Raw genomic sequence first — 27962 nt, forward strand, 5'->3', positions numbered from 1 at the left:
AAAGCTCTGGGAAAGTCCTGGTAAAAAAAAAAACAATGTCTGGAGAAAGCTGGGTCAGAGAAGTAAAAGGAAGCCAAGAAGGGCTGGAGAAGGCCGGGAGCAGCGGGAGAGGATGGTGGTTCCAGAGACTAAGAGGTTCGGGAGACCCAAGGACTAGCATGGGCACAGGATACTGCACACGCTTTAATGGGACAAGTCACATTAAGTACTGGCGGTACTCTAGTCAGAAGAAAACTGTGAACATGTTTCGTCTTTTAACTGTTTATTGTATAATATAAAACTACAAAAGACTGCTCATTTCCATGTACATTTAATCTGTCCAATTGTTTAGAATACAGCCTGAATGAATCTACATTGAACACAGCCCTCTGGGTTCTGATGTGATGTCTGTAATATTGCATAGAAAAGGCACAGCTCTCAGGTCTGTGGGGAAAGGTCACACCTCCTTCCTTAAAAATCCACGCACCAACACGTCCCCATGTACACCTTCAACACTTTAGCTGTACATGTGGACTAATCTTCTCTCCCAAATTCCCCAAAAGAAGTCCAAAATCTATACTGGCTTTGTCTGCAAGAGCGTTTGATCCTGGCCAAGAGCCATGTAGAGTCATCCTTGGAAGCACTGGAGACAAGTCGCACACGGGCGGATGCGCACCCCGCTGGCATCCAGGTACCGGGCAGCAACAAGAACCAACCACTTACAGCTAGGACAAGTCAAATATGTTCTTTCTGCTATTTTCAGAAATGTAAAAAGGTTCAATTTGTAAGAGCAAGGTTTCACAATTAAGACATTTCACAGAGTAGAGGAGCGATCGCTGCACAAGCAGTCTTTGTGTCTGTCATTTAAGAAGGCTACCCTTGCAGTGTTCATAATTCATTGTTTACTGCAAAGGTGGTAAGAAATTTAGGCTTTAAAAATGATCCGTAAGTTGATACTCTGGCTCTTTGGAGCTTACGTCGGTAAGAAGTTTTCCTTGATTGACCTCAGGATGGTTGGGGCTATGGCGATAGAAAGCTCAATTGCTAAAGACACTGGAGCGGTGTGGGAGGCTGTGGCCATTTCTCACCCTTTGGTATGAAGGTGGGTGCCTGTGTGTTGCCCTTCCGTCATCAAGAGAAAGTGCTACTAAGAAAACTTTAAAAAATTATCAACCCTTTTATGCTTGATTTTCTTAAAAATTTGGAGGTATTAAAACATTCCTCATCCACACCTTTTTGCATATTTTAAATAGACCCATATTGGAGATGAGAGTTAAAAATGAATGTGGACTGTGTATCTGATGAAGAGACAGGTAGAGGCTGACTTGGCTCTCCCTTTTAATACATACAGATCTACACTCCTACAAGAAATACATTCCGCACCATACCACCCAGATGTCATTAGAGTGCCACAGTAAAATAAATATATTTACACAGATTAAAAAAAAAAAAAAGGAATAAATAACTTATGGGGAAAAGTATCCCTTTATGTCTCTCAGGATTCTGCTCTCTCCTTGTCACGTCATTGCACGTCATTGTCAACAAGTTCTTCAGGCCGAGGCACCCCAGGCTGTCTGCCTGGCTCTGGATGCCACAAGACTGTCTTTGTGGAGGTGAGACACTACTGCCAGGAAGCATCTGGAAGCACATTCCCCTACTCAAATTGGGACTGGGAGATCTCAGTCTGGCGCCACCTCTTCCCTGTTGGGATACAGCTTTAGATAGGTAGGTCACAAAGACAGTCTTAATTCTTGGTGGGCTTGCTCTTCCTGAAAATGGGGCCTTAGCTTCCCATGCATGTTTCAAGAATTAGCACTTCGCCTGCCGGTGTTGGGGGTGGGTGTTTTGCTTTTGAAGCCCAGCCTTACAAATGCACTAGAGTTAGAGAACCAAGTTTGGGCAATGCTTCTCTGTGCTTATTTGAACTGTTGCCCAACATATGGGACTGTTTAAACACACGATTTGCTAATCCAACAAAAGTACAGTTATTCTAAGTTACTGTAAATCAGTTTTTGACAATGGCAATCAACTGTTTTGTGCCATTTTTGCTGGGAATAATCAACACTACTGTATATGCACATGTATGCAGATGTGTGTGGCATGTGGCCAGTTCACAGGATCCTCCAGTTCTAAAACACACAGGGTATGGGCAGACCTGCTCTCTACAAGAAAGAAAAGTTCTTAAACTGGACAGGCACAATGACACTTGGAAGCATGTACGACAACCCTCACCTTACATATGGTCCCTGGTCCTACATGAAAGGAAACAGACGTGTGTAGCACTCGGTGAGAGGCTGTGGAGGGTGTTTGTGGGAGAACAGCTGGATCAGCTTCTTGCTGCTCCAGAGCTGATAATCAGCCTGTCAGACACATTTGAGTGAGGAAAAGGTAAATCAGAGTGTAAAAAGATATTAATCACACCATCCACAAATCTTTTCCTTGGATGAGCAGTTCCTTCATCACAAATGCATTTGCTTGCCATGTACATTATAAAAATAAAACTATCTATGGCTTGTTTAAAGTGCCATTTGTAAAATTTATCTTTTTAATTGGCCAGAAAGACCCATTTTATCCATGGCAAGAAGTGAGCAGAATTGGTTGGTGACTGTATATTGACAAATGACCAACAAAGACAACAAAAACAAAATCCCATAATTTAAGTTTTTTTAAATAAATATAAAAGTTATTTCTAAAGAAGCCATCTGCATAACAATATAGGATGTAACCTGCACTCAACAGCTCAAGTACCACTGCAAGAAAGAGCCATGGAACAGAAAGGCAGCTTCAGCAACAGGCATGATACACTCAAACAAATGATTGCATCTCACGGGTGCACTCGTGGGGTAATCACTACATGAAGAGCTGCCTGAGGGGCCAGCACACAGGGAAGGGCTAGAAACATGCATAGAAATTCCTGTCTATGTATTTGGGAATAACAGCTTTGTAAAGTGTAGTTAAATTAGCAGTTAATTAAAGAAAGCAACCAGATCAGACACCATGACATAAGGTGGTGGACCGTGGCTCTAGTCACAGATGTCAGGAGAGCGCGTTCCGGCTGGCAGAGGTGCGCAGAGCTAGCTCACTGCGCCGCGCTCATCAGAAAGATGCCATTTGCAGCTCTTAGCAACAGAGGGAACAAAAGCTCCAGGGAATGGACACGGAGAGTCGGCTCAGCAACATGATGGATGCCTTCTGGGGAGACTTTCTTCTTTATGAGCCCTGAGTACTAAAGTAGGGCTTCACCTCCATCAAGAGGTCAGTTGCTTGTTGTAAAATTTTGTTGTGTAAAATTGTGGTCTCATCATAAAAGCTACGCCAAAGGGAAAAGACTTGGGTTTTCATTTTAAAAAATTAAAATAAAAACAATTCAAACAGCAACTTGGCATAAATACAGTTGTTTTTTTGTTGTTTTTTTTTTTTTTTGTTTTTTGTTTTTTAATCCCCCTGCTCCCCACCCCCCACCACCATCACCTTGAGACAGGGTTCTCACTGTATAGTTCTGGTTGGACTGGAACTCACAAAAATCCACCTGCCCCTGCCTGCCAACTGCTGGAATTACAGGGGTGTGTCCCACACCCTGCTATGAATCCACTCTTAAATGAGATGATGCAGCCTCTGCTCAAAAGAGGGAGCTAAGGAGCAGTCCCATGAACTCTGCCCCTACCCCAGATACACAACTATCTCCCAGCCAACTGCTTAATGCAAGTTTGATGAGCAGAAAGGGCTCTGGCTTTGGAAGTCACAGTGCTGGCAGGTGACCGTGCCAGGGGCTGGTGCTTGTGAAATGTGGGTGTCAGATCACCTGGCCCTTTATTAAAGCGCTGTGTGTATTTGCATTGGGGACATCAACTGTAGATTGACGTGATCCGATTCTCTCTTGCACCATACACATATAAAACATTACGAGTCTATAAAAGTACAAGTGCAACTTGTACATCTCACGTTTGCAGGAACTATGTGAGCAAATCCTATCAAAATAGCTATTTCATATGTATAAACAGCATTTGTTTTTAGAAAAACAATATCATAAACTGCAGAATCTGTACAAAAATATAAAATAAATTTGGGCAGCAGTTTTCTAAACAGCCATGTAAATGCAACACTTACGAGTAGTTAATGCCTCTAAAAAGGCTGAAGTGCCAAGTCAACTTACACAGGGCAAAACGCCCGCCAGAAAAGGTACTGAGATTATCCAAATAATATAGATATATATTCTTTTTTTAACCTCTTGCAATAAAACTTATAGAAAAAATAGACAAATATGCACATGCAATTTACAGCTTTTCCAACTTAATCCTTGTGCTTCACTTGAACTGTTCATGTTCACCTTTCAACATTAACAACACAGTCTTCAAACGTCTTCTCTCCTACGCCAGGACAGCAGGTCTCTGAGGAACCCACTCAGAAGAGTGTGTTAAAGTGGTCATACTCGAATGAAGGCACTCCAACTCTGCTTGAAGAAAATACTAGTGTGATCCTTTTGTAAAATTTTCTTTTTCTCTGAAAAAGGCAAGCAAGGGTCCATGCACAGTGCGGAGAAACTGTCGGGACTGAAAGGGTGCAGGGCCTGGCTGGGCGCAGTCATGGGGTCCCCAGGTGCAGGGCCTGGCTGGACACAGTCACGGGGCTCCAGGTCTCAGGAGCCAACAAGTACCTCCATGATGTGGTCCAGCTCTGTGAGATCCATTTTGAAAGGCTGACTTGGGGCAACAGGCTGATTGCTGTAGGGAGCCAGGGTCTTGAGGAGGTCATCAGCTGACACAGGCGCCATCTTTGAGGCTGTCCCTGATGCAGATGTGCAGGGGTCAAAATCGTACATGGATGTATCAATGTCAGCAAACAAGATGTCATCCAGGGTCAAGTCTGTCAGGAAACCCGTGGACGTTGTTATTTCAAAATTTCCAGGCAGAGAGTCCATGAATCTTGAGTCATCTGTGCGGCCTTCCTGGGGGCCCTCAGGTTTCTGGACACTAGACTCACTGGAGGTTCCTTTTGAGCCCTCAGGGGCTGCTGCTGCTGTTACTGCTGCGTCGGCAGCCGCTGTGGAGGTAGATGTGGGACAGAGCTCTTCGATGTCGTCCAAGGCGGAGGAGAAGCTGTCCTTCTCTGCTGGAAGGGCTGGAGAAGAGAGTCTGGAGGGAGCTGCAGGGTGCACGGCCTGCAAAGTGCAAAAAGTGTCATCGTCGTCCTCGAGCAGGGAGGCAGGGGTGAGGCAGGCCTCCAAGGGTGTAGTGCTTCCTAGGTCGCAGGGGTGAGCAGGAGGTGAGGCCAGGTGGGTGAAGGCAGGTGGGGCCTCCCGGTAGCTGTCGCTCAGTGAGTCGCTGGGCTGGGAAGAGGGGTTGAAAGCAGGCCTCAGGCTGCCTTCCTGCTTGAGTTCCTCCTGGATCCGCCTCAACATGTTGTTAATTAAGACAGTCTTCTGCAAGCTGGGCTCTGTCAGCGGCCTGTGGTTATACAGTTTCATAAGGGAAATGTTGAAGATAGTCTGGCGCTGTAAGGTGTAAGACGCCCTGGATGGACCGTCGGAGGGGGACATGATTTTGCCTTCCAGCCCATCTTCATGCTCATCAAACTTCCGTTTTCCTCCTTTACCCAACATATATCTACAGAGGAGAAAGACACAAAGTAGCATGAATCACAGGAAGGCTAATTTCCACCATGAAGACGCTGACTTAGGTCTCATCTGTGTAGTTAGTTTCCTGCCCAGAGGAGCAGGTGGGGTTGGTTGGGAAGACCCTGTCCACAGAGAAGCACAACATCCACCCTTGCATGCCTGCAGAGCATTTTTATCACTAGGTAATCCTGGCCAATGGACTGTGTGAGTAATGTGTACAACACAACTCGGAGAAGTTAGGAGTTACCATGGAAACCATGGTTTTTACTTTCTCAGCTCATGTGCTTGCGTTCACATACCTAACATTATCACACAGGTTCAATTTCCCTCCCCCAAATGGGTTTATTTTTAAAACTTAAGAACATACAATGCATGACCTCAACAGACAGAGGTGTTATAAATTACAGCTTGAACACAACTCAAGTAAGAGAAGGAGAATACACACGATTCTGGTAGAATCCTGTGTACTCTCAATGTTTCTTCCTTCCTCACGTGCACAAAGCCTTCCTGCCTGTCTGGTGTGACCACGGAGACTGAGCTGCCACTGCCTTTCACTCAAGGCCAAGAATGCACGGTTCCCGGCCTGGGTCTCTGCTTGGCTTCCTTTCCCAGCCACGGCTGTGATTGGATAAACTGCTTCAAGATTAAAGGAACCTGCTCTGATTGTAACCTTGCTACTCAGGCACTGGACACATGTCATAACAAACACCTACTGTGACCTCAGAGATACATGGGTATTTGAAAGATATAAGGGACTCTCTATCCCAGACCCTGAGAAATCTGATGAGGGCTAAGACTAGATCCCTTGTGAGAGCTGCCGTCTGTCTGAAGGTCTCTTTCAGGATGGCAATCCTTCCTAGTCTCCAGTCACTGTTGCCCTGTTTTAGAACTTCTGTTATGAAATAGCTCTCAGGAACAGCCTCTGTCTCTTTTTAAAAAAAAAAAAAAAAAAACATTTCCAGGCAGGCTTTCAATATGAATCTTTGGGCGGATCCAGGAGGAACTCAAGCAGGAAGGCAGCCTGAGGCCTGCATTCAACCCCTCTTCTTCATTGGAACCTACCAGGTGTTGACTTTACAATCACTCACCACCACGCCCAACCAGGTTAGCCTGCTGTCTAACCACTCAGTCAGGAAAGCTTTCTTATCGACCTGTGTGGTTCTCAGTAAGCCAGGCCCACTGCTCAGCCCTGTCTGCAGCACTCACCCTAGACTCCTGTGAGCCCTCTCCAAAGGTGCTGGGCAATCTTGTTCCTTACAGTACCGCCCCTCACTAGCGCTCACTCCACATCTCCAGAATCTCAGGTACTCTGCCAGACCATACAAACTCCCTCCTTTGTTTCACAATCCTTTTGAATTTCAAATCTAATCCTAAAGGAAGGCCAACACAATGTATACACTTCACAGAAGTTTCTTAACACTCTGTTTAAAGGAGAGCCATGTTGTCCATCCCACAAAGCAGACATATAGGAGGCCAGAGTCTAACACAGGATCCCATAAAGGATGTCTGATTGTGATGGGAGAAATGAAGACAGCTGCAGCCTATCCATGCCAGTCTCTGTTTGAGATCTGTTAGTGCTTATAAAGAATGTGGAATTACTTGGACGAAACCATTTCCCTTCATTTCGTAAGCATCAACAAGATGGGTATCATCGTTAGGACCAAAGACCAGTCCCATAATCAACACAACTGTTCTGTGAGACAAGGAGGGTCTAAGAACAATGAGCGTCTCTTTCGCCTCTCAGAGTTCCTACTTCTTAGTGGGCCCCACTTTATGCCTACTTAGCACCAGACATTTCCTGATGGCGGTACCTATATTTGTTTAAACTTGACAAACCAAAGAAGAGGTAGTTTTATTTTACTCTGCAAAATACAGTACATCACAAGCATCACAATACATCATTAGACAACTTAATTTTGAAGCAAGTAACTGCATTCCCAATTTTATGTGTATTTGTTTACAATTTGAGCATTTATACTCTCAGGGAAAAAAAAAATGTTACTTTGCCTGAAGAGCTTGTAAGTGCATTTAATGTACACATAATGTTATCTGATCTATGTTATGCCATCCTATGATCAGGCCACTTAAATGTGTAAGTGCACACATGCACACCGCACACCCTAGGCCAGCAGTTCTCACACCATGGTCCACAGGTGGGGCTGGCAAGTGAACTGGTGCTCATTCAGATGAGGTGAATAAAGACTCTAGGTTTACAGCAAAGTGCCCATCAGGTCTGTGAGTCTGGCCCACTCCCCTATGAGATCTGCGGATTTGAGCCCCATCAGGTCTCAGGTCTGCAGATCTAACCCCCCCCCCCCCACACACACCTTAGGTCTGTGGGTCTGCCCCCTCCTCTCCTGCCCTGTCCGTCAGGTCTTTGGATCTGGACCCCCCCCCACCCCCCCAACCAGGCAAATTCACAAAGGACTAGGTAGGGAGAAGATATCAAGAGGGCCCATCCACAGAAGTTTAAGAAACACTGAAATACAGCTAAAATCAAACCAGAAACTTATTGCCACTTGGCACTTTTAGTGATTCTCTATAGTAAAATAACTTTGGTACCAGAGTATAGACTTCTAAGCATTAATATAAAACTGAGTAAAGACTTGTTACCAGAATAAAATGGTCCTTTCTGCACTTTCTCCCCCTTTCCTCCCCTCCACATTTTTAAAAATGAGATCTCTGCTGACTGACTGGTCTAACCTAGACCCAAGCAATTTGCGTTCCCTTGCTTCCTAAGCAGCTGGGTTACTGAGATGTACTACCATAGTATTTTTTCAGTAACACACTTCTTTTGAAAATTCTTTTAAATTAATTTGTTACGCTGGGCAAAGTGGTACAAGCCTTTGATCTCAGCACTCAGCAAGTCAGAAGTTGGCAGATATGTGCGTTCCAGGACAGCCAGGGCTCCTTGGAGAGACCCTGAGCTAGTTTTGTGTATGTGTGTGCGTGTGTGTGTGTGTGTGTGTGTGTGTGTGTGTGTGCACATGTACATATGGAAGGTCAGGGGGCAACTTGATACAGTTAGTTCTGTCCTTCCACCATCAGTCAGTGAGACATTAAGGCTCTCAGCAAGCACTCCTGAGCCATCTTGTTGGCCTAATAACATATTTCTTTAGAAATAATTGCTACTTCCATAGCAGTCACACCTAGAGGCTGGAGAGATGACTCAGGGTTAAGAGCACTTGCTATTGCTGAGACCCAGATTTCAGTCCCTAGCACTTCCATGGTGACACACATCTCTCTGGCATTCAGCAGAATTCCAACAGCTGACGGCATCTGTGGAGAGAATTTCAGACTTCAACATGAGCACCACCTAACTTCAATCAGAACGATCCATCTGGTTAGAGCTGCATGCTCTATTGGGTGTTTTTCAAGTGTATAAATAAGGACCTCTGATGGAGTATGTCTCAAAACAGGCTTACTTTCATTTTTTTTTTTTTTTTTTGTATTGAAGCAAACAAAATTGGCTCCATGCACTCAATGAAACTGCCAAATGCACACAATCTAGCTAAGTCATATAGATAAATACAAGTGCAATAAAACCAAAGTGCAGAATGCCAAAGGTAGCAGCACTGCCATTCGCCTGCTCAGAGGACCTTCAGCTCCACAGAGAGATGGGCAGCACCTCTCACTCAGAGAGATTTGTATAACCCTATCTCCATAAGCAAGACATTAAAACAAAGACAAGGCATGCCTTCAAAAACCCAACAGCAAACAGCCAGGCGCGTGGCCCCTTCTGGTTGCTTTGAGCCTGGCTCAGGCCCGACTGGGTCAGGGTGGCCAGCTCCTCGGAAGCCTTTCTCCTCGGACACTCTGAAAAAAATAACAATGCTCTTTAAGGGCTGTCAGAGAGGCATGTGACCTTTCCAAAGGCCTCAAAGGAGGGCAGACTGCACAAGCAGTATCAGGAGCTCATTAAGGGATTCCTGTGAAGGTTACTCTCTGGAGTGGAAGGGCTCCAGAGTCAGAGCCTTCTAATAAAGCACTGGATACCAGCTTGCTTCCTGGGCTACCTGGGCTTGGTGCTTCCTTACACTCCTCCTCAGCTTTCCAAGAACCAAATCTTCTATCCAGACAAAAAACCAAAGAGATTCCCAGGACTCAGGGCTGGGCTAGACACACCTCACACAGAGAAATCAGGTGCATGGATCCTTCCTTTCCTCTCCTGTTACCCAAGCCTAAAAACTACCAACAACTGCTTTTCTATTGAACTCTTACTATAAGGTCTGAGATCAAATATGGCCTCTTCCAAATTGTTAGGAACAAAATCCTGACATTCTGAACTCAAATTGAGGCCTAGGTTCAAGCTCAGCCTCACTCAAGCTAGGCACATGCCCAGACGACACTGAGCTATGAGGCCCCCAACCTAGTCAGTACTCTCCAAACCTGATCCAACCAATACTGACTGCAGCAAACTAAAATCTAAAAACGAAAATCTAAACACGCACAAACACAAATAAAACAACCCCGTGTGTGCCAGACATTGCCTCCAGTTTGCAGTTTCTCATCAGGAAAGGACCCTAAGGCCTCAAAATTACATTCTGTTTAATCCCAGCACCAGGGAGGCAGAAGCAGGTGGCTCTAGACGATGATGATGACGACAACAACAACAGAAAAAGGACTATATTTTATTTAGCCTGATGCCCCAAAGTAACAAGTGTCAGTACAAGTTTCCTCGAAAGACAAAGGTCTAGATTCCAGAGAGTTCAATAACTTTTACCTGTTGCCCACGGTTCCACCATTCCAGGTCCTGAGTAACTCACAACTCAGGAAATGTAAGGACTGAGTGACCAGCAGAGACCAGGCTTGGCAGCCCTGTTTGCATGTCTGCCAACTACTTTCATACCATAAGGCCCCTAAAGGCACAAAACTGTCTTGTTCACCTCAGTACTCTTCCTTTAAGGACCCTCCCTGACACCAAAATGGTCCTCAATAAATGAACAGTAAGTGGAACAAATGAAGAGACACAGAGTGGCTAGCAGGGAAATGTGAAGCTAGCAGGGAAGAGAGCTCTATGCATGCATGGATGTGGTCCTGACTAGAGGGTAGGAGAGGGTGAGAGAGCTCTAGCCTGGAGACACCACCTGTGAGCCCTCATATTGACCCCACTCTCCCACTTAGGTAAGGACTAGCCTTAGCTATGGGCCTGTTCAAGCAGAGATGCTGGGCTCTAGGAACTTGTATTTCTGAAGTTTCCAGGGGATGCTAGACAGAGGATCTCAGAACCAGGATTTCCTGTGGTCTTTGTCAGAACATCTTACACTAAGCCTGAGCACACTGCTATCCACTGTCTTGACAATGAAGCCCCCCCCCCATTTTTTTGTTTCTAATCCAGGAGGGGGAAAAAAAACCCAAACAAAAACAAAAACAAAAAACCAGTAAGTAGCACTTTATGACGACAACTGACAAGTGATCTATTTCCTGCTTTAAGAAATGGCATCTACAGCCGGGCGGTGGTGGTGCTCGCCTTTAATCCCAGCACTTGGGAGGCAGAGGCAGGCGGATTTCTGAGTTCGAGGCCAGCCTGGTCTACAGAGTGAGTTCCAGGACAGCCAGGGATACACAGAGAAACCCTGTCTTGAAAAACCAAAGGGAAAAAAAAAAAAAAAAAAAAAGAAAAAAAGAAATGGCATCTACTATGCTGTCCAGGTTAGTCTTGAAAACCTGGACTCAAGGATTCTACCACCTCAGCTGTACAAGTAGCTCAAAGTGGAGGTCACCAAATCCAGGTTCTTTGGAAGAAAACTAGAACTTTTAACCCCAGAACCATCTCTCCAGTCCCAACACATGCTTTTTTAAAAGTCAATTACAGTACCAACCCAATCTGTGAGGTCCTCAGGTGGACCAAAGAAGTTATAGGAGGGGCATGTAGCTCTTGAGGGAATGGCCACATACTCTAAGATACCCCTTATTTCTCTGTACAAGTCCAATATGGCAACTGGTGTGACCACAGGCTGCTAAGAGACCACGGGCAATGATGACCCCACCTTCTACAACAATTTACTACTTTTTATTATTTTTATGGGTATTTTGCCTGCATGTATCTGTGTACCATGTGCCTGCCAGGTCCCCAGGGACACCCAGAAGAGAACTTCAGATTCCTTGGAACTAGAATTATGGATGGTTGTAAGCCATCATGTGGGTGCTAGGAACTGAACCCAGGTCCTTTGGGAGAGAATGCTCCTAACCTCTGAGCTATCTCTCCACCTACCCCTACCCCAATTTACTACTTTTGAAGAAAAAAAGGAGCCAAGAGGGAAGAGAAGGCTCCCAAAAGAACACCAGAGATTTCTCATCTGCACCTGTGCTGCTCTTGACTTGGAACAGTTTCCCTCCAGAGTGGCAGGGGTGGGGGGAGCATTCTCCTAACTAAGTCAACTATGAGGTAGAATTCAGGTTCAGAGATGAACTGGGAGTGGCAGTGAAGGCCCAATAAGGGAAAACTCCTTCTGGCAAGTGAATGCGACCTCCAGCTGAAAGAGACCTATCACTCCAATTGTGCCTAGCCAATCACCTGGTCCTGGGACCACCTCTAAGAAAGTCAGTTCACACTTTTAATCCTAGCACTGGGCAGGCAAATTTCTATGAGTTCAAGGCCAGCCTGGTTCCTAGCTGGCCAGGGTTAACTACATGGTGAGATCCTGTCTCAAACAAACAGCCAAAAAGATAGGTAGAAGACTATTTTTTCTTTTAATGAGATACTGTACTCTTCTTTGTCACTCTAGCCCTCAGCCTAGTCCGTCCTAGCCACCATGAGGTCACTGGGTCTGCCACCATTTCTGAGGCCCAAGTCACAAAGGCACTCTTCCTCTTTCTCTCTCAGATGCTGGTCAGAACCTAAGGATGCTCTTGTCTGATACTCTGGGCTTCCTCTTTCTTTCTAATGCCTTCCTCCCTGCCTCGTGGCTCTGCTCCTAGCTCTCTCAGTGTGTCTGATGTCTACCCCAGGCTTTGTCCCTTCTCTCCTTTCCTCTCCTGTGGGTAGCTGCCGACTTTTACAGATTTTCCACCCTGGGGGTTTTCTTTTAAACTCTGGTAAGTGTCCCAGGGCTTCGAGGAACTCATTCTCACATTCTTTATTAATGAGAACAAGACCCTCCCCCTCCCCCCCCCACACCCCCAGTTCCACTTTATCAACAGCGCTAATGTAGGGCTAGGAACCTTGAGGGAGCAGTTTCTGAAATGGGATTTTTCTTGGTTCCTGTCTTTAGGAACCTTTGGTATCCTACTTTTGAGGTAAGCTTCTGTCCCTGCATTATGGCAGTGAGGAGAAACCCCATCCTGTGTCAATGGGAAACCACACTGGCTTAGATAGCTTTCTACACTAAACATGCCACACCCGCAAGAACACACCATACTACAAACCTGCTCATAGCTAAGCTTTTAACACCTAGCTTCCCCTCAAGGCCCAACAAAGAGCCAGAACAGAAAGAGCTAGGGAAGTGGTGGTCAGGGATACTGGCAGGATCATAAGGGAAGCTACAAGAAACAGAGCAGCCTACAGGTCCTGGGCTGCAGCCAGGCAAAAGAGTACATGATGGTGGTGGTGGGGGGTTGGCATCAGGCAATCTTCAGACACCAGTGACAGCCTTGGCCCAGGGGAGCAACAGTCCAACAGGGCTCTGCCACTTACAGACAGGGAAAGACAACAGTACTCCCACCCCTTTGCACCCATGCTAGCGAGGCCGTCGGGATCCGGAAGATCTTATTTTTAAACTAAAGCCTACCCAGGGTTTCAGAGGTCTCTGCAGTAACATCCATGCTAATTGGTAAGTAAGACAAAGCCTCCCTAACAAATCAGTACAGTAATTATAAAGCCACTCGCTAGATCAGGCAGTCCCCCGTGCTCACTCAGGCTGCTGTAACCTGACACCCATCCGTGGCTCCACTGCGCCAGGCCCTCAGTCCCGCAGGCCAATCCTGCCCACCCAGCCAGCTGCAAGCTCCCAGCCCTCCTGAGGCCACCATAGGCCAGGATACAAGTTGAAGTGGCCAGGACACCAGGCTCTGTGCATACTTACACTACTTTTACCATGTGGGGTTGTTTTCTAATGTCTACATTTTAACATATTTTATCTTTCCTCTTAGGGTTCTCACTATCAGCTAAATTGGCTACCATTTCTAATGCTGGTTTATAGTCTTTTCACGTGAAAACAAATGGCATTTTAACAGGTGATAACCAGTTTCACTGAGTAAACAAGAGTCAGATTCTAGAAGTGAATGTTTCTTTAGAATAAAGAAGAGAGCTGGGAAGAATAAGTATGGTAAAAATCTAGAAAGCAAAAATGACTTAAAACATGTCAGCAGTGGAATGTGTTTCTAATACCCTAACTCGCTGTTTTTCTGTCCCCTGGAAATATTAGGTTGCAACGCCAACCCTAATGAGTTGAGGACAATGCCAGCCATCTTCTAAGGCTAAGGATGGAACTGCTAAGTCCTCTATTTCACCCCAGACAAAGGCAACGTCTGAACTTACAGTTTCACAGATACAACATGATTTGAGGCCTCAATTTGGCTTGAAAATACTCAGAAACAACACCAGAATGGTCATGTAGAGGAAACAAAGTCAACAGAATGTTGGTTCCTTTAAAGCTGGGTGATGAGCACAGGGCACTGCACTGCACTTTGACTTCTGAGTCTGTCTGGAATTTTCCATAAAAGTTAAACAATACATCACTATATATTTAAAAAAAAAAAAAAAAACTCTACAAGTTAAAAAAAAATCAAATAAGCGCAGAAAATTCCTTACATGAGAATTACACTAACTCTATAAGCATGTTTACACACATGAATCAGTGTTTTATGTAAACAAGCATGCCTAATGCAAACTGAATCCGATAAACACTGGAAGATAGAACCACATCTGCCACAAGGGGGCGCCACAGAGCAGCAAGGCATCTTTCAACTCCATGTCAGTTCCTACCTACAGAGTTCTCAAAGCATTTACATTTTCAAATACCATCTCCCATTCAGGTGTTCACACGGCAAAGCTGAATGCTAGATGCCTTACCAAGCCCAAACTAAATTATATTATGCTATGGTAGGTACAACCTTTTATTGCTTGTATATAAGTAATATCAGTGCTTCAAAAACCAGGTTTAAGATCCTTGGAGGATTACTGAACTAAGAACACACACACAAAACCAAGCACGAATCCTAGTCATGAAATGTGGACTCAGAGGAGGCAACAGTTCAGATCTCCAGTGGGGTTCTGAGGTTGACTTCCAACCACACAACCAGCCTTCCACATTTACAACGAAGAATTGTACTAGTATAGTCACTTTCAATAATCCAATTGCATCTTAATAACACCAAATTACTTCCACATTGAACAATGCTTCAGGCAGTTATTGGAGAAAATCCTTCATCAGGAACATGGAGGAGAAGTCATTTAACTGTAAAACTAATGCAGTTTTAACCTCAGGGATACAATGAAGCAAGTTACTTTGTAACAGTTGGGATTCTCTCTGGTCAGATTACTAGCTCAGGTTATATGATGTTTGTTCAATAATAATGCTTCTAAAATATGAACTAGTTGTCTTTTTGCTATTTGAAAACCAGTAATTAGAAACATATATATTATAATTATTTGCATTATGATGATGCTTTATAATCATTTGGTGTCCAGGGTATATTTTCAGCATCCTGAGTCTAAAGTCTCATTAGCATTAAGGAATCTTCAGCTTTGACTTTTCTCCAGGGGATTTCGTGCCAGGGAAGTTCATCCAACTTTGCACCCTCCCCATTCCCGGGCATAATGAAAATATTTTTTTCTCCTGTATTTATAATTGCTTAGATGGGATTCTAGTTTCAATCCTCTTGTAGCATCTTTTCCCCAAAGATATCTTGTTTTTCCCTCACATAAGTGATCCTTAATAAACAATGTCAAGGGAAAATAAAAGAACAGGTATATACAACAGCCACACCAACACAGTAACTTTAAGGCCAATTCAGTGAAAAATAAAACTCAATTTTAGTGAAAACATTTAGTTAAAGGTTGCTTTCCATGATAGCTAACTAGTTTATCACTAAATAAAACTGAAGAATAGAACCTAAGGATGTAACTTCAAGAGATATTTTTGTGGAAGTGTTTCTTAAGAGTTAAAACATTAAGTTGGGAGAATGGATGGTGAATTTGAGGCCCATGTAAGTAACCTACATATTCAGAATATTTATTGTAATTGCCTTTACAAATTAGGTAGATAGGGGCTAGAGAGACGCTTCCATGGTTAAGAACACTGGTTGCTCTTCCAAAGGCCCTAGGTTTGATTCCCAGTACCCACAAGGTGGCTCACCATGATCTGTGACTCCAGTTCCAGGGGGTCTAACATCTAACATCATCTTCTGGCCTCTTTGGGTACCGGGTACACAGGTGGTGTGTACGAACAGAGGCAAAACACCCACACATGTAAAATAAAATCACTCAAAAATGAAAGAATTAGGCTGGTAAGCTTTTACAAAGACAACTTAAATTTTGTATCATATACTTGAATAGTTCACTCTGAAGAAAAAGGTAATGAAAATAAGCTGGGTGGTGGTGGTGGTGCACACCTTTAAGCCTAGCACTCTGGAGGCAGAGGCAGAGGCAGGAGGATCTCTGTGAGTCTGAGGCCAGCCTGGTCTACAAAAGGAGACAGCCAGGATTGTTTAACACAGACAGACCCTGTCTTAAAAAAATAAGGGATGGGGGGGAGGGGGAAGAAAATATAAACTAAAGGGTAGTGAATACTTTGTAAATACAAAAGCCATTTTTCTAGGCTGCTTTGAGATTTTAAATTTCCCCCAATGACCTTAAATATTCATAATTTACTGAATTTTAAGCAAAGCCATTTAGTTAAATATAATAAAAATAGTTAGAGTACCTTATTAAGTATAGTAATTATTTATTTCTGAAGAAAATACTTAATAGTTCTACTCTCACTTTGAAGGACCCTTGTGGAAGGCTTTCCTCAAGTCCATCCAGCTAGCTATCCCCAACCTATTTGTCCCACCTGCCTCTGGGTACTTTACAAGAAGCAGAGGGGAAATCTCACTTTGGATTTGTAAATCAACTACTGTCACATAGCTAAGAATCACTTCCAGGTAAAATACCCTTCATTTTATATTTTAGTCACAGTAAAATAATTTTTTAAATCAGTATTTCAAAAATTGTTTTGCGTTTACCTAGCTTATGCAAGATCCGAGTTCCATCCCCAGCATCACAAAAATCACAATTTTGCAATTGTTTGTCTGGAGCTTAGCAGTAGAGCACTTTCCTAGCGTGCCCAGAATTGAGGGAGAGGCACATACAACTTCAAAAAGGCTTATCAGACGTCTCACCAGAAGAGGAGTAAACAAATCTGCTGAAGCCAGAGTACCCAAATTTTGCTAGATAGATTTCTAGGAAAGCAAAAATCCAACAACAAAGGCATGTGTAAGCACAAGATGCTGAAAATGTCCCTTTCAAAGAGGAAGAGGAATCTGAAGGGCTAGTTAGTGTCAAACAGCTACCACCTGAACATGTCATTCATGTGGCTACAACTGTATGCAAAAACCTGTTCTGGTACAGAGATGACCTTGGGACTTTTGGATTCTCAGCGTCTATCTTGGGCAATGCTTCTCAACATAGGGTGGGGTGCTCCGGCAGTCTACTCCAAGCTCAGGAGCCGCATGGGCTGGAATGATAAGCAGTTAGGCAGAGGAGAGCAAAGGGCTGGAAGGTCGCTCTGCAGTGAGGGCCTTTCATGTGGCCACCAGGTTTATAGAGCCCACTGTAATCACACCACTATGTCCTAGAGTCAGAACCCCTTTCCCTTAGAAGAAAAAAGTGCAGTTTGGTGGCTTCTTCTCAGTCCGTTAATGAAGGGTTTTAAAGGTAAAAAAGAAAAGCTTAGATTAATTAGGAGACCTGCAAAGCTCCTGTTCTTTGCAGAGAGACAACAGTAGTATTGCAGATGTGGATGAGTTTAAGAACTTAAATTTGTTGCTACCTAGAGTCACTGGAGAAACAAAGCTGCCTTTGGGCACCTTAAACTAGTCAGACTGGCTATAGCAGTTGCACTGCCTGCTGCTGCTCTGTCCTCCGCTCTCCCTCCAGTCCCCGCCCCCACAGTTCAGTCCACAAGACTACCTAGGGTGTGAGAGGCCCAGCAACTCCGTTCTCACTGAAGACTGCAGCGGGGCTAACGCAGCATAGGTGACTTAGAGTTCTACAACAGATCTATAAAGCCACGGTGCTTCCTGGGATGAGAGCAAGGATTTTCAGTTGACTTCAAACAGAGGATTGACTGTCCTATTAGAAATCATGTATTTTAAAAGATATCATGCTGCTTTTATCTTGAAATATAATTTATACATTTTCCAAGAAAATTTTTAGAGAGCCAAACATGTTTTTGTCTCCTGATCTTTGGGGGTGGGGGAGCACGAACAACAAAGAGTCTATTTACTACCCAGAATAGGAATGCCGTCTTCTTAGGCTGACATATGCCATTCACAGAGTCATACAAAGAATGAACTGCTAGGCAGTGCTAATGGAGAAAGACACAGCCCCACACAATGAGTGATGGATGCTCTGGGGTCCACTCTGTTCATAAGGGTTTCCCAGTATTTGTACAGGACAGAAGTTTGCCTTTAATGCTAACTACAGTGGCTATTTAAAACAACATTTTGTTTTTCTTTAAAAAACAACTCAACTTTGGTCAGCTGTTTCTTTCTAAAATACTAAAATCAAATTAGATAATCAGACACTTTTTAAACAGAAGTCACAGTCTGTAAGTTTCTACCAAATGTTTGATGAGTACTTATGAGTGCAGGTAGAAAATGCATTACTTGTGCACATGCAACGGCCACAGAACTTGTAAACTTTCATGTGTCTGTGTGTTTCTAGTCAGAAAAGAGGCCTGAGAGATAGCTCAGACGGTAACAGTACTTGCCACTCAAGCATGGAGAGCCAAGTTAAATCCCCAGAACTCATGTAAAAGCTGGCAGGGAAACAGATTTCACAAAGTTCTCCTCTGAGGCCACATGAATCTCCTCCCCCAGCCCAAATATAATAAACTTAAAAAGAAAAATCTAAAAGGAAGGTGTGTGAAGGCTGGCACTGCTTGCAGCAACAAGCCGGTTTCACTTAAACTGAAGCTGGGCCTCTGGTATCTTCAGTATAGGTCTGACCTTTGGACTAGACAATCAGAACACCCACCACCACCACCACCACCTAGAGCTTTCACTCTACATAATATACAAAGACAATAAACAAAAACATCCACAACTGCTAAGTTAGGAAACTCTCTAAGTATTCTAAACTTCACCCTTCTCAATACCAGGCTTATCTATTTTTCATAAATAAGTCTGGCTAAGTGGTCTTCATTTTGAAACCATGAATAAAATTAAAACTTATACTTTGGCTGGTCGGTAGTGGCACACGCCTTTAATCCCAGCACATGGGAGGCAGAGGCAGGCCAATCTCTGAGTTCCAGGCCAGCCTGGTCTACAGAGTGCGTTATAGAACAGCTAGAGCTACACAGAAACCCTGTCTCCAAAATCCAAACAAAGCCCTGCACTTTTACTATTGTTCTTTAATAAGAAAGCACAACAAAAGAGACCTGTAACAGTGTTGTGGCTTTACTACTCTTAGTTTCTAGAGTGTGGCATATTTTAAGTAAGGACACTCCTGAGTGATGTAACTTTTACTTTACCATGGGAGTACTGTTTAAAATGCCCCCACCCCCAGCCATCACAGGTAAATTTAAATGACAAAAAAAACTATGCTTGTTTGTTATGTCCACCACTAATACTTTAGTTGTAGTAACTGGGTAAATTTGTATTTCTGTTCCTTAATTAAATTTAAAAAGCTGTTATGCAGGCTAACTCAGCAATGGGAGTGGAAAGGGTTTCTACATCTGAGTCAAACTCTTTTCTCACTTCTTTTCTCAGAAGCTGGTCTGAGTAGCTGTTACCTACCAGTCTGTGACACTTGCATGACAATAAAACTATTCCTAGGTCACTTCCTGCCACACAGTGGGTTGTTATAAAATATGAGTCCCCTCCCTACCTGTTGAACTAAAGTAAGGAACAGACCTGGGTGGAGAGGCAAGCTACCAAGTCCATGAAGCATCCATAACAGTTGAACGTATTTTAATTAGGAAGGGAAAGACAGTATTTTAAAGCTAACCTGAACAGAATCATTGGATGGCCCTGAACTTACTTACTGTGTAGACCAAGCTAGTCTTGAACTCTTCTTACAGATTCACTAGTGCTAGGATTCTAAGTGTATGCCATCACAAGCCAGGCCATCCCTGTGTATTTTTCTTTTCTTTTCTTTCTTTCTTTTTTTTCTTTTTTCTTTTTTTTTTTGAGACAAGGTTTCTCTGTGTAGCCCTGGCTGTCCTGGAACTCACTCTGTAGACTAGGCTGGCCTCGAACTCAGAAATCTGCCTGCCTCTGCCTCCCAAGTGCTGGGATTAAAGGCGTGCGCCACCACCACCCGGCTCCTGCGTATTTTTCAATAAAATTATCAGGAAAGTAAGGATCCACAATTATTCTTGTTTATGCCAGAGTTGGGATCTTAGTATCTTCACCCTCAAATCAGGATACAGTGATATTTAAGGGCTAGGTTGAAGTAGCCACTAGGTGAAGTAACCAACTAACCCAGCAGGCTGAGCCCAGAGTTCTCTGGTGTGGCGCCTTCCAGGGGTTAAGTGGAGCCCTGGCCCACCTCATTCCTGTCAGTAACAAAACTTACAAAAGCAAATTTGAACAGTTAGGGCCTGGGCGATCCTACTGGTGACTACAACCTCCAGGCTCCTTTCCCCACGTTCTGAACACTACTTAACAAATATTGGGAAATCAAAAGCATGTTTCAAGAAAAAAGCTTGAAAACACTGACTGTCCCTGAAAGCCAGCTAGGGTTTGACCGATTCTACTCAAGAAAAAAACTGCTGTTTCTGAGTCTGTCCCTGCTGACTGCCCTTCTCCAGAAATTCAGTGCCTGCAAAACCGACTTTCTACTCCTGAAACTACCTAGATGAGAGCAAAAAGTTATTCTAAAACAGTCTCGTCGCTTTACGAAACTTAACATTCAATTTTCAACTCTATTGATCTGATACAATTCCTGCTAAAGCTAAGACAATTTACAGTTAAGAAAATATGAACAATTCAGTACTTTCTCTCGACGCAACGGTCCTCTGAAGGGTGCCCAGTGTCAATGGTACAAAGTCTATGCATCTGGACAGCTGGCTCCCCTCAGCGCCGCCCCCCCCTGCCCCGTCATAGGCGGTTACCACCAAGATGACTTGTAGATTTCTAATTTAAAAACCAGGAAGGCGTTAAGTTTAATATACATTTGGATCCAAAATCAATTCACTTGGACACAGAAGAAAAGGGTGAAGAGAGCTGTTTTAACGCAAAACCACCGGGAAACTCTCGAAACACAATATAGCAAGTTGGATGCAAACCCAGACACGGAACTCAAAAGTGAAGCAGCCTCCCTGCCAGCAACCCGAATCTAAAAAAAAAAAAAAAAAAAAAAAAAAAAAAGTCTCGCACGTTCTCGGCACCACAACCACCACAGCGAGCACACGCACCCCAGCTGTGACGGCCACAGCTCCCGACGGCTGCCGCTCGGCTCCCGCCCCGGGTCGTGACAGTCGGGGTCTCCAGGCAGCCGGCGGGTACTCCCCAACCTGCCCGGCCCGGCCCGGCCTCCGCTGCCTTGGGCTCCCGCCTGGCCCAGCCCAGCACCGCCCCCCGCCCGCCGGAGCTCAACCCCGGGGAACCTCCAGCTTGGCCGGGAACTCACCACAGGCAGGTCTGCCCGGAGCTAACGCATCGGAGGGGTTTCCGCCCACCCCTCAAGCTATGCCCGCTCCATGCGGGGCACCCCACCGCGGGGCCGAGGGGAGCAGGGAGCTCGGCGAGGCCGGAGCTACGACTCCGGCGTCCTCTGCTTGCGCGTCGGGAACATTATACAATGGTGGAGGAGGCGGCGGGCAGCCGGGAGGAAGCAGGAGGCGGGTGGAGGGGACGCCCGGTCGAGAGAGGTACGGCTCGTGCTCCAGCACTCGCCGTGAGGGAGTGACGTCCGCCTGCGAGCCTCCGGCGAGCTCTGGCCAGGCCCCGTAGGCCCCACCCCCTGCCTGGCTGGGCCCCGCCCTACCAGCCCTGCCCCTGCAGTATAGGCCCCACCCTGATCCCGCCCACCGCAAGGCCCGCCCACCCCTACTCCTCAGGTCCAGGTCCCCTCAGGCTCCGCCCCTAGCCAGTCCACACCCGCCTCAGCTTCGCAGGCCCCGCCCTGGCCCCGCCCAGGTGCCATAAATGCAGATTCCCTCAGGGTGAACGCTCAGGAAGCAGGAGGGCAGGCATCAAGCTTCTGCAGCCTGTTCTGTGGACTGAAGGCTAAAATAGGAGATGTAGAAATGGGGGCGCTCAAGCCGGACGGCCACTACTACCACTACTAACCCCCACACTCTGGAAAACAGGCAGATGACAGAGCGGGTGATGACAAAGGCGGCAGTGCAGGCACGGTCCGCAGAGGAGCGCGACCACAAATATGACAGGCATCCGAGCTATTTGGCCACTTGGGCCGGTTGGCGGGAGGGTAGGGTCCACCAATGGCCCTCGGAGATATCAGAATGGGGGGAGGGGTCAAGAGTTCCATCTGGAGCTGGCAACAGAAGTTCGACAGTTGAAATGGGTCACCAAATAGTACCTTTGGAGCCGGACAGACCAGAGTTGCATCCTGTATGGAGACCTAACAGCCAACCAGAGGGAGACCAGGCTTGGAGAACACAGGGAACCAGAGGCATAGTCCTCTGCCCACAAGTTGATAGCCTTATCTTTCCCCTTAAAAAAAGCCAAACAACAACAACAACAAAAACCTATGTTTTTAAGTACTCAAACTTAGCAGGAGGCTTTATATTGTCCTTAGTATTAGCAGTACATGTGTCTAAGTGGTTTGGATTTAAGAGTACTAAGAGGTCAGGGAGAGCTCAACTGGAACATTTATGATTACTTTTTAAATGGCATGTACATTCTACATAAAGATATTACAAAAGAAATTCAGGTACCTTAAATTTTTGGCTGCCACTCCAATAATTTCTCTTCAGACTTTTTTGCTATTTAATGGTCCACTACACTGGTTGTACTTAAGGATAGTAAAGCTTTAAGACCTAACATGAAGGTCTTAAACATCAAGACAAATTTAGTCCAAATCAAACTGTTCTGTAATGATTTGTTATCAATCGAGTTGATGATCTTATCAAAATTAAAACATGAGCCAGCATCAGTTGTAAGACCACCTACACTAGGTAGGCAGAGACAGGCAGATCTCTCTTAATTCAAGGTCAGTCTGGTCTATATAGACAGTTGTAGGCCAGCCAGAACTAAATTGTGAGAACATGTCTCTAATAATTATAATAACTATTATTATAATGTGTGCTACATGGTAAAGGAGACAATGTCAGGTTTTATCACTTAGGGAAGTAAAAAGGGTTTTTTTGTTGTTGCTGTTTGTTTTTAGCAAATCCTTGGCATTATCAAAATCACATACAGATATTTCATGAGGTATAACCAATGTCAGCTAATTGTATATCTCTTTGGCAAGTCATTACAATAGCATTTAAAATGGCACTGCATAAAGTACACTCATGGCCCTATGAGGTCTTGCTCAGTGGCATAAACTTTCATACATTTTGCTGGAGAGCCAAGGTAGTTTTCATTTCTAGAGTTCTGCATTTGGAGACAATACCAACTTCTCACGGCTCCCTAACCACCCACTCACTTAGACTTTGAGTGCTCACTTTAATAAACCACCATTGAAATAGAAGCTACAATAATCTTCCTGGGATGTCTTTGTGGGAGGCCAGAGGTATTTACTTCTGTTGAATTTAACATGAATTGAAACTGTTATTCATTGAAGTTAGCAAAAAGACACAGGATTTTATGATGCTTCCCAAATACAGTGTTCCTGCACAAAAGAAAGGCCAATGGAAGGGACATTTTAGTGTGTCCACAGAACAAACACATGTTGTCTCAAGTCTGTGTTCTGTGTGTGCTTAACTAAAAGTTTGAATTCTGAGGAAAGCAGCTGAAGGTTGCTTCTGGCGTGAGACAGTTTTATTTTTGAAGGCTTGGTAGCTTATCAGTAAATGAGTTACAATTTCACTTAACTAACTTCTAGAATCTGGTATATCTGCCCAATTAGTTAAAGTGTGAAGTGGCAGCTTCAACAGTTGCCAGTGTGGTCCAACATCAGGTACTTCTGTCTCCGTGCTCCTTCTTGCTAGTCTGGGTTCTATGTAGGTCAGCACAGCTATCTAGCTAATCCTGCCTAATCTGAGACGTTCAAAGATAAAAGAAGATCTCTCTGTACTTAAAAACAAAACCAAAAAACTTTCGAGTAAGAGTGTATCTGTGAACCACATGCATGCCCTGGTCCTATGGAGGCCAGAAAAGGATTCTGGATCCTCTGGAACTAGAGTTACAGAAAACTGTGAGCAGAAGTGGTGGTTGGAACCAATCTGGGGTCCTCTACAAGAGCAACAAGCACTCTTAACTGCTGTACCATCTCTTCAGGACACCTTCCATGAACTTTTAAAGTATACTCAATGACTGAAGGGTTTTGTTTTGTTTTTTTAACTTTGAGACAGGCTCTCTCTACATAGCTCCATCTGTCCTGGAACTATGTAGACCAAGTTGGCCTCAAACTCCAAGAGGTCTGCCTGCCCCTGCCCCTGTTCCTGCTTGGGAATAAAGGTATACACAACCATGTTGGGCCTGAATTTTTTTTTTTTTATTTTTAGAGAAAAATATTAGTTACTTATACAGAATGATCATGAAATGCTAAGTGAACCTGTACCTGTACACACGCGCACACCCACCCACACACACACACCACAGACACACACACACCGCAGACACACACACAAATGTTTATACATTTTAAAAGTCCATTTAAAATAATCTTAATCTTGGGGCTTAATCAAGAATTCAGAATTTCTCCATCACAAGTTAGTAGGTGAAATTTAACTATCAGGGACACATCAGTTTAGGGAGAAGAAAAGCATTCCTTTTCTTCAGCACAGAAATTCTGAAATCATAAGCTCATCCGGAGAGGTCTCCTCTCATGGCTGAGTCCTGGATACCAGTTTATATAGCCCCTGCTTCTCCTTTGAAATGCTTTGTATGACCTTATGTCATACAGATTAGTATAGTCATGTACTAACTGAAGAGTGCTTTTAGCACTTAATTAGCCTGGCTAGAGAAACAAGAGACAAGTCAGATATATGAACCATGAAACGAAGATTATTTATTTATTTGTATCTATGTATGATGTTTTGTGTGTAGCGGGGACAGGACCCAGGGTGTAGGACTCAACTACTGAGCTATCCCACAGTCTGAAAACAAAGACAGGCTTCAAAAACTTCCCTCAACTCTTCTTTCAACTTAATTCTAGTTGAGATTTGAAGCTGAAGTATTAGCAATCATCTATCTATCAACAGTCTTAGTCTTGGTTTTAAAGTCAAAAAAGACAAATGTTTTAGTTTTGGGCCACTGTATAGAAAAAACTGGGCTAGACAGTCTTTTCATGGAAAATATGAGCTATCAGCTGTAGACTTACCATAATACCAGAAAAAGGGATAGATTTTTAAAAATCAACTTCTGGAATTCACATCCCTTCTGTGGCCAGCAGGGACTCCTATGGATGTGAAGGCCAGTAGATATACAGTGTTAATACAGTGTTAAGAGATGAAAGCTTTCCTCGTGCCCAATGACCAAATAAACTAATGTACTCCTGCAAACTGTGTCCTGCTCTCTACTTAGGCCTTTCTCCTGCTCCTCCTTCCAGTCTCAAGTCACCCAAGCAGAGAGCTACAGCCCTAAGGTAGGATCTTCTTCTGAAAGTTATTACATTGGTATAAGCTGAGCTCAAACGCTACCAGTTATGGTTCATAAATACCTCTTCCTCCTCCTCCTCTTTCTCCTCCTCTTTTTCTTCTTCCTCTTCTTCTTCTTCTTCCTCTTCTTTTTTTAAAAAGATATTAGGCCTTTTCTTTTTCTAAAAATTTGACAGTGTCTAAATCTTACCATAGAACACAATCTTTAAAACAACATTTGAGGGAAAAAAAAGAACCCCAAACTTTCCCATTTCTCAATATAGCACTACCTGCCATTCTCCACACACTGGTTCTATGTCACGGGGGGGTGGTGGTGGTGGTGGTGGTGGTGGTGGTGGTCTATAAACCACCTAATCCTTAGCAAGAATACTCTTCTTACACACCCAGAACATCTGGATTCCATTTCTTACACACCCAGAACATCTGGATTCCACAGACTGCCAACTAATGTCAGAAGGGCCTCCAGGTGAGATGAAGATTCTTTACAAAAAATTCAAAGATTTACAACTCTATTACTGAGCTATGATTAATTCATGAATTAAAAGTTTGTGTGTGTGTGTCTGTGTGTGTGTGTCTGTGTGTGTGTGCCATGGCCCACATGTGGAGGTCAAAGAATAACTTCTGGAAATCTGTTTTCCAGAAGTTATTCTCTATGGGATCCAGGGATCAAACTCAGATATCCTAGGCTTGCCCAACCTACCCACTGAGCTGTCTAGCTAGCTAGCTGTGACTTTTGAGTCCTAATCTGTTGTGTCACAGATCTCAGATCAGCATGGGTTCTATTGAAGCAGCACTGGGTTATTATGTTAGAGGATTCTGAGCCTAGCTCCTCAGCCCCGGCACTTGGAGGCAGTATTAGACCCTTGGCATTGCTGACCTTCCTTCTGTACCTGGCAAAAATAGTACTTTGGACTCTGGCTTCTGGAGCCCTTTCTAGGATCTAGGAGTCTCTGAAAGGGAACTTTCACTCTCGTTATGCTTGTGGAAGAATTTTAGGGCTGAAAATAAGACATAATGCTTTGTAAGTCTCTCAGCTTGACTATAAGAATATAAAACAAATCCACCTTCACACAATTCTAAATGGAAGTAGAAGTTTAAGCCGGGCAGTGGTGGCACACGCTTTTAATCCCAGCACTTGGGAGGCAGAAGCAGGTAGGTTTCTGAGTTTGAGGCCAGCCTGGTCTACAGAGTGAGTTGCAGGACAGCCAGGGCTACACAGAAAAACCCTGTCTCAAAAAAACCAAACCAAAACAAAACAAAACAAAAAAAAAAAAAAAAAAAAAAAAAAAAAAAAAAAGAAGAAGAAATTTAAATGGTAATAATGTGTTCTCTTTGATAAGACGTGTTCCTCAAACCTTTTCATGTCTAGATAATCACTAAAGCCATCTTTTGGTTTCAAAGTCTAGAGAAAAGCAGGGCATTTCCCAAGGTTTCTCACATGGACCTGCTTGCTTGTTTCCATAGTGCTCTGCTGGGCCACACACAGGGCAGGAGGCTCTCCATGTCTCCACAAGGAGGAAAGGAACTGAGGAGGGGCTGACACTGAACTCTTCAACAAGCTGATACCCAGGGACAAAGATGACCTCAAGACTGTACAACCTACCCTTCGCTGAAAATCTCTGGGAGCCAGAAGACACCTTGAAAAGAAAGTGCTTTTTCCTCAGAAAGGAGAGCCAGAGTTAGGGTGTGGGGACAGACGGGGGAACAATGCATGCAAGAATTGGGTGTCACTGAGACCCAACCATAGACTAGGATATAGATAAAAAACAGTTCTTTCTTTTACCAAAAACTCCAACCCTGTCTGTCCTTGGCCTTATTTTAACCCACAGAATAAACAACCCCAAACCACAGAACAAAAAGAAATCGTATCAGCCCACCCACTAGCCCTTCACTAATCTCCAGTCTGCTCATAAACGACCCTTTCTGTCTGTCACCCAGCACTGGCCTCCAGGACAGCATGTGGCATAGGAAGCAGTCATTAAGTGTACTTCATGAGTATTGGAGGAAGGAGTGGAGAAACCATAGGGTTAATCCCTTATAAATATAAACTTATTAACAGATGGGCTGTAATATTTTACATAGCCTAGTTTTAAACTTATGGGCTCATGTATTCTGCTGCTTCAGCCTCCCAAATAAAGAACTACAGACTATTTCTTGTTATGTTCCCACTGTGTGTGTGAATGTGTGTGCGTGTATATGTATTTGTGTGTGCGTGCAGGTTTGTGTGTGTGTGTGTGTGTAAGCTTAAATACTCAGTGCTTTTGAACTATTGTAACCACAGATCACCATTGTAATATAATATTGTATTTATGACTACTTTTTAGCATCTCTGTGCTCTATAATTCAAGTTGAACCTAGTTAAAAGAACTACCTGGCACTTAGACAGTATACTTTGAAAGTTAACGCATGTAGACTTCCTATTCGGGAAATGACCTTACCAGTAAATGCCAATCTACTGCTTACTTCCTTATGAAGACTTGTCTGTTCTGCTT

The 27962-nt window shown here is 44.2% G+C and overlaps 1 protein-coding gene and 1 long non-coding RNA gene across 10 annotated transcripts in view; one reads left to right on the forward strand and one right to left on the reverse strand.

Moving 5' to 3' along the window:
* Positions 1-245: 245 nt before the first annotated feature.
* The window catches only part of Sertad2 (SERTA domain containing 2), a 102875-nt gene continuing 75158 nt past the window's right edge, over positions 246-27962 (reverse strand). For 7 of the 9 annotated variants that reach the window (XM_034508693.2, XM_076938076.1, XM_076938077.1 and 4 more), the window contains one exon: positions 246-5582. In XM_034508693.2, the coding sequence (XP_034364584.1) occupies positions 4616-5578 (963 nt within the window). In that variant the 5' untranslated portion in view covers positions 5579-5582 and the 3' untranslated portion in view covers positions 246-4615. Of the gene's footprint in view, positions 5583-21156; positions 21342-21371; positions 21696-27962 lie in introns of those variants that run through there. The other 2 variants (XM_034508691.2, XM_076938079.1) reach the window with 2 other exon arrangements.
* Positions 21211-27946, forward strand: LOC143443045 (uncharacterized). The gene is made up of 4 exons (XR_013111738.1): positions 21211-21380; positions 25397-25457; positions 25858-25936; positions 26935-27946. It is a non-coding gene; the product is annotated as an uncharacterized LOC143443045 (long non-coding RNA).

Source organism: Arvicanthis niloticus, chromosome 7 (genome assembly GCF_011762505.2).
Source record: "Arvicanthis niloticus isolate mArvNil1 chromosome 7, mArvNil1.pat.X, whole genome shotgun sequence".
Classification (NCBI taxonomy): Eukaryota; Metazoa; Chordata; class Mammalia; order Rodentia; family Muridae; genus Arvicanthis; species Arvicanthis niloticus.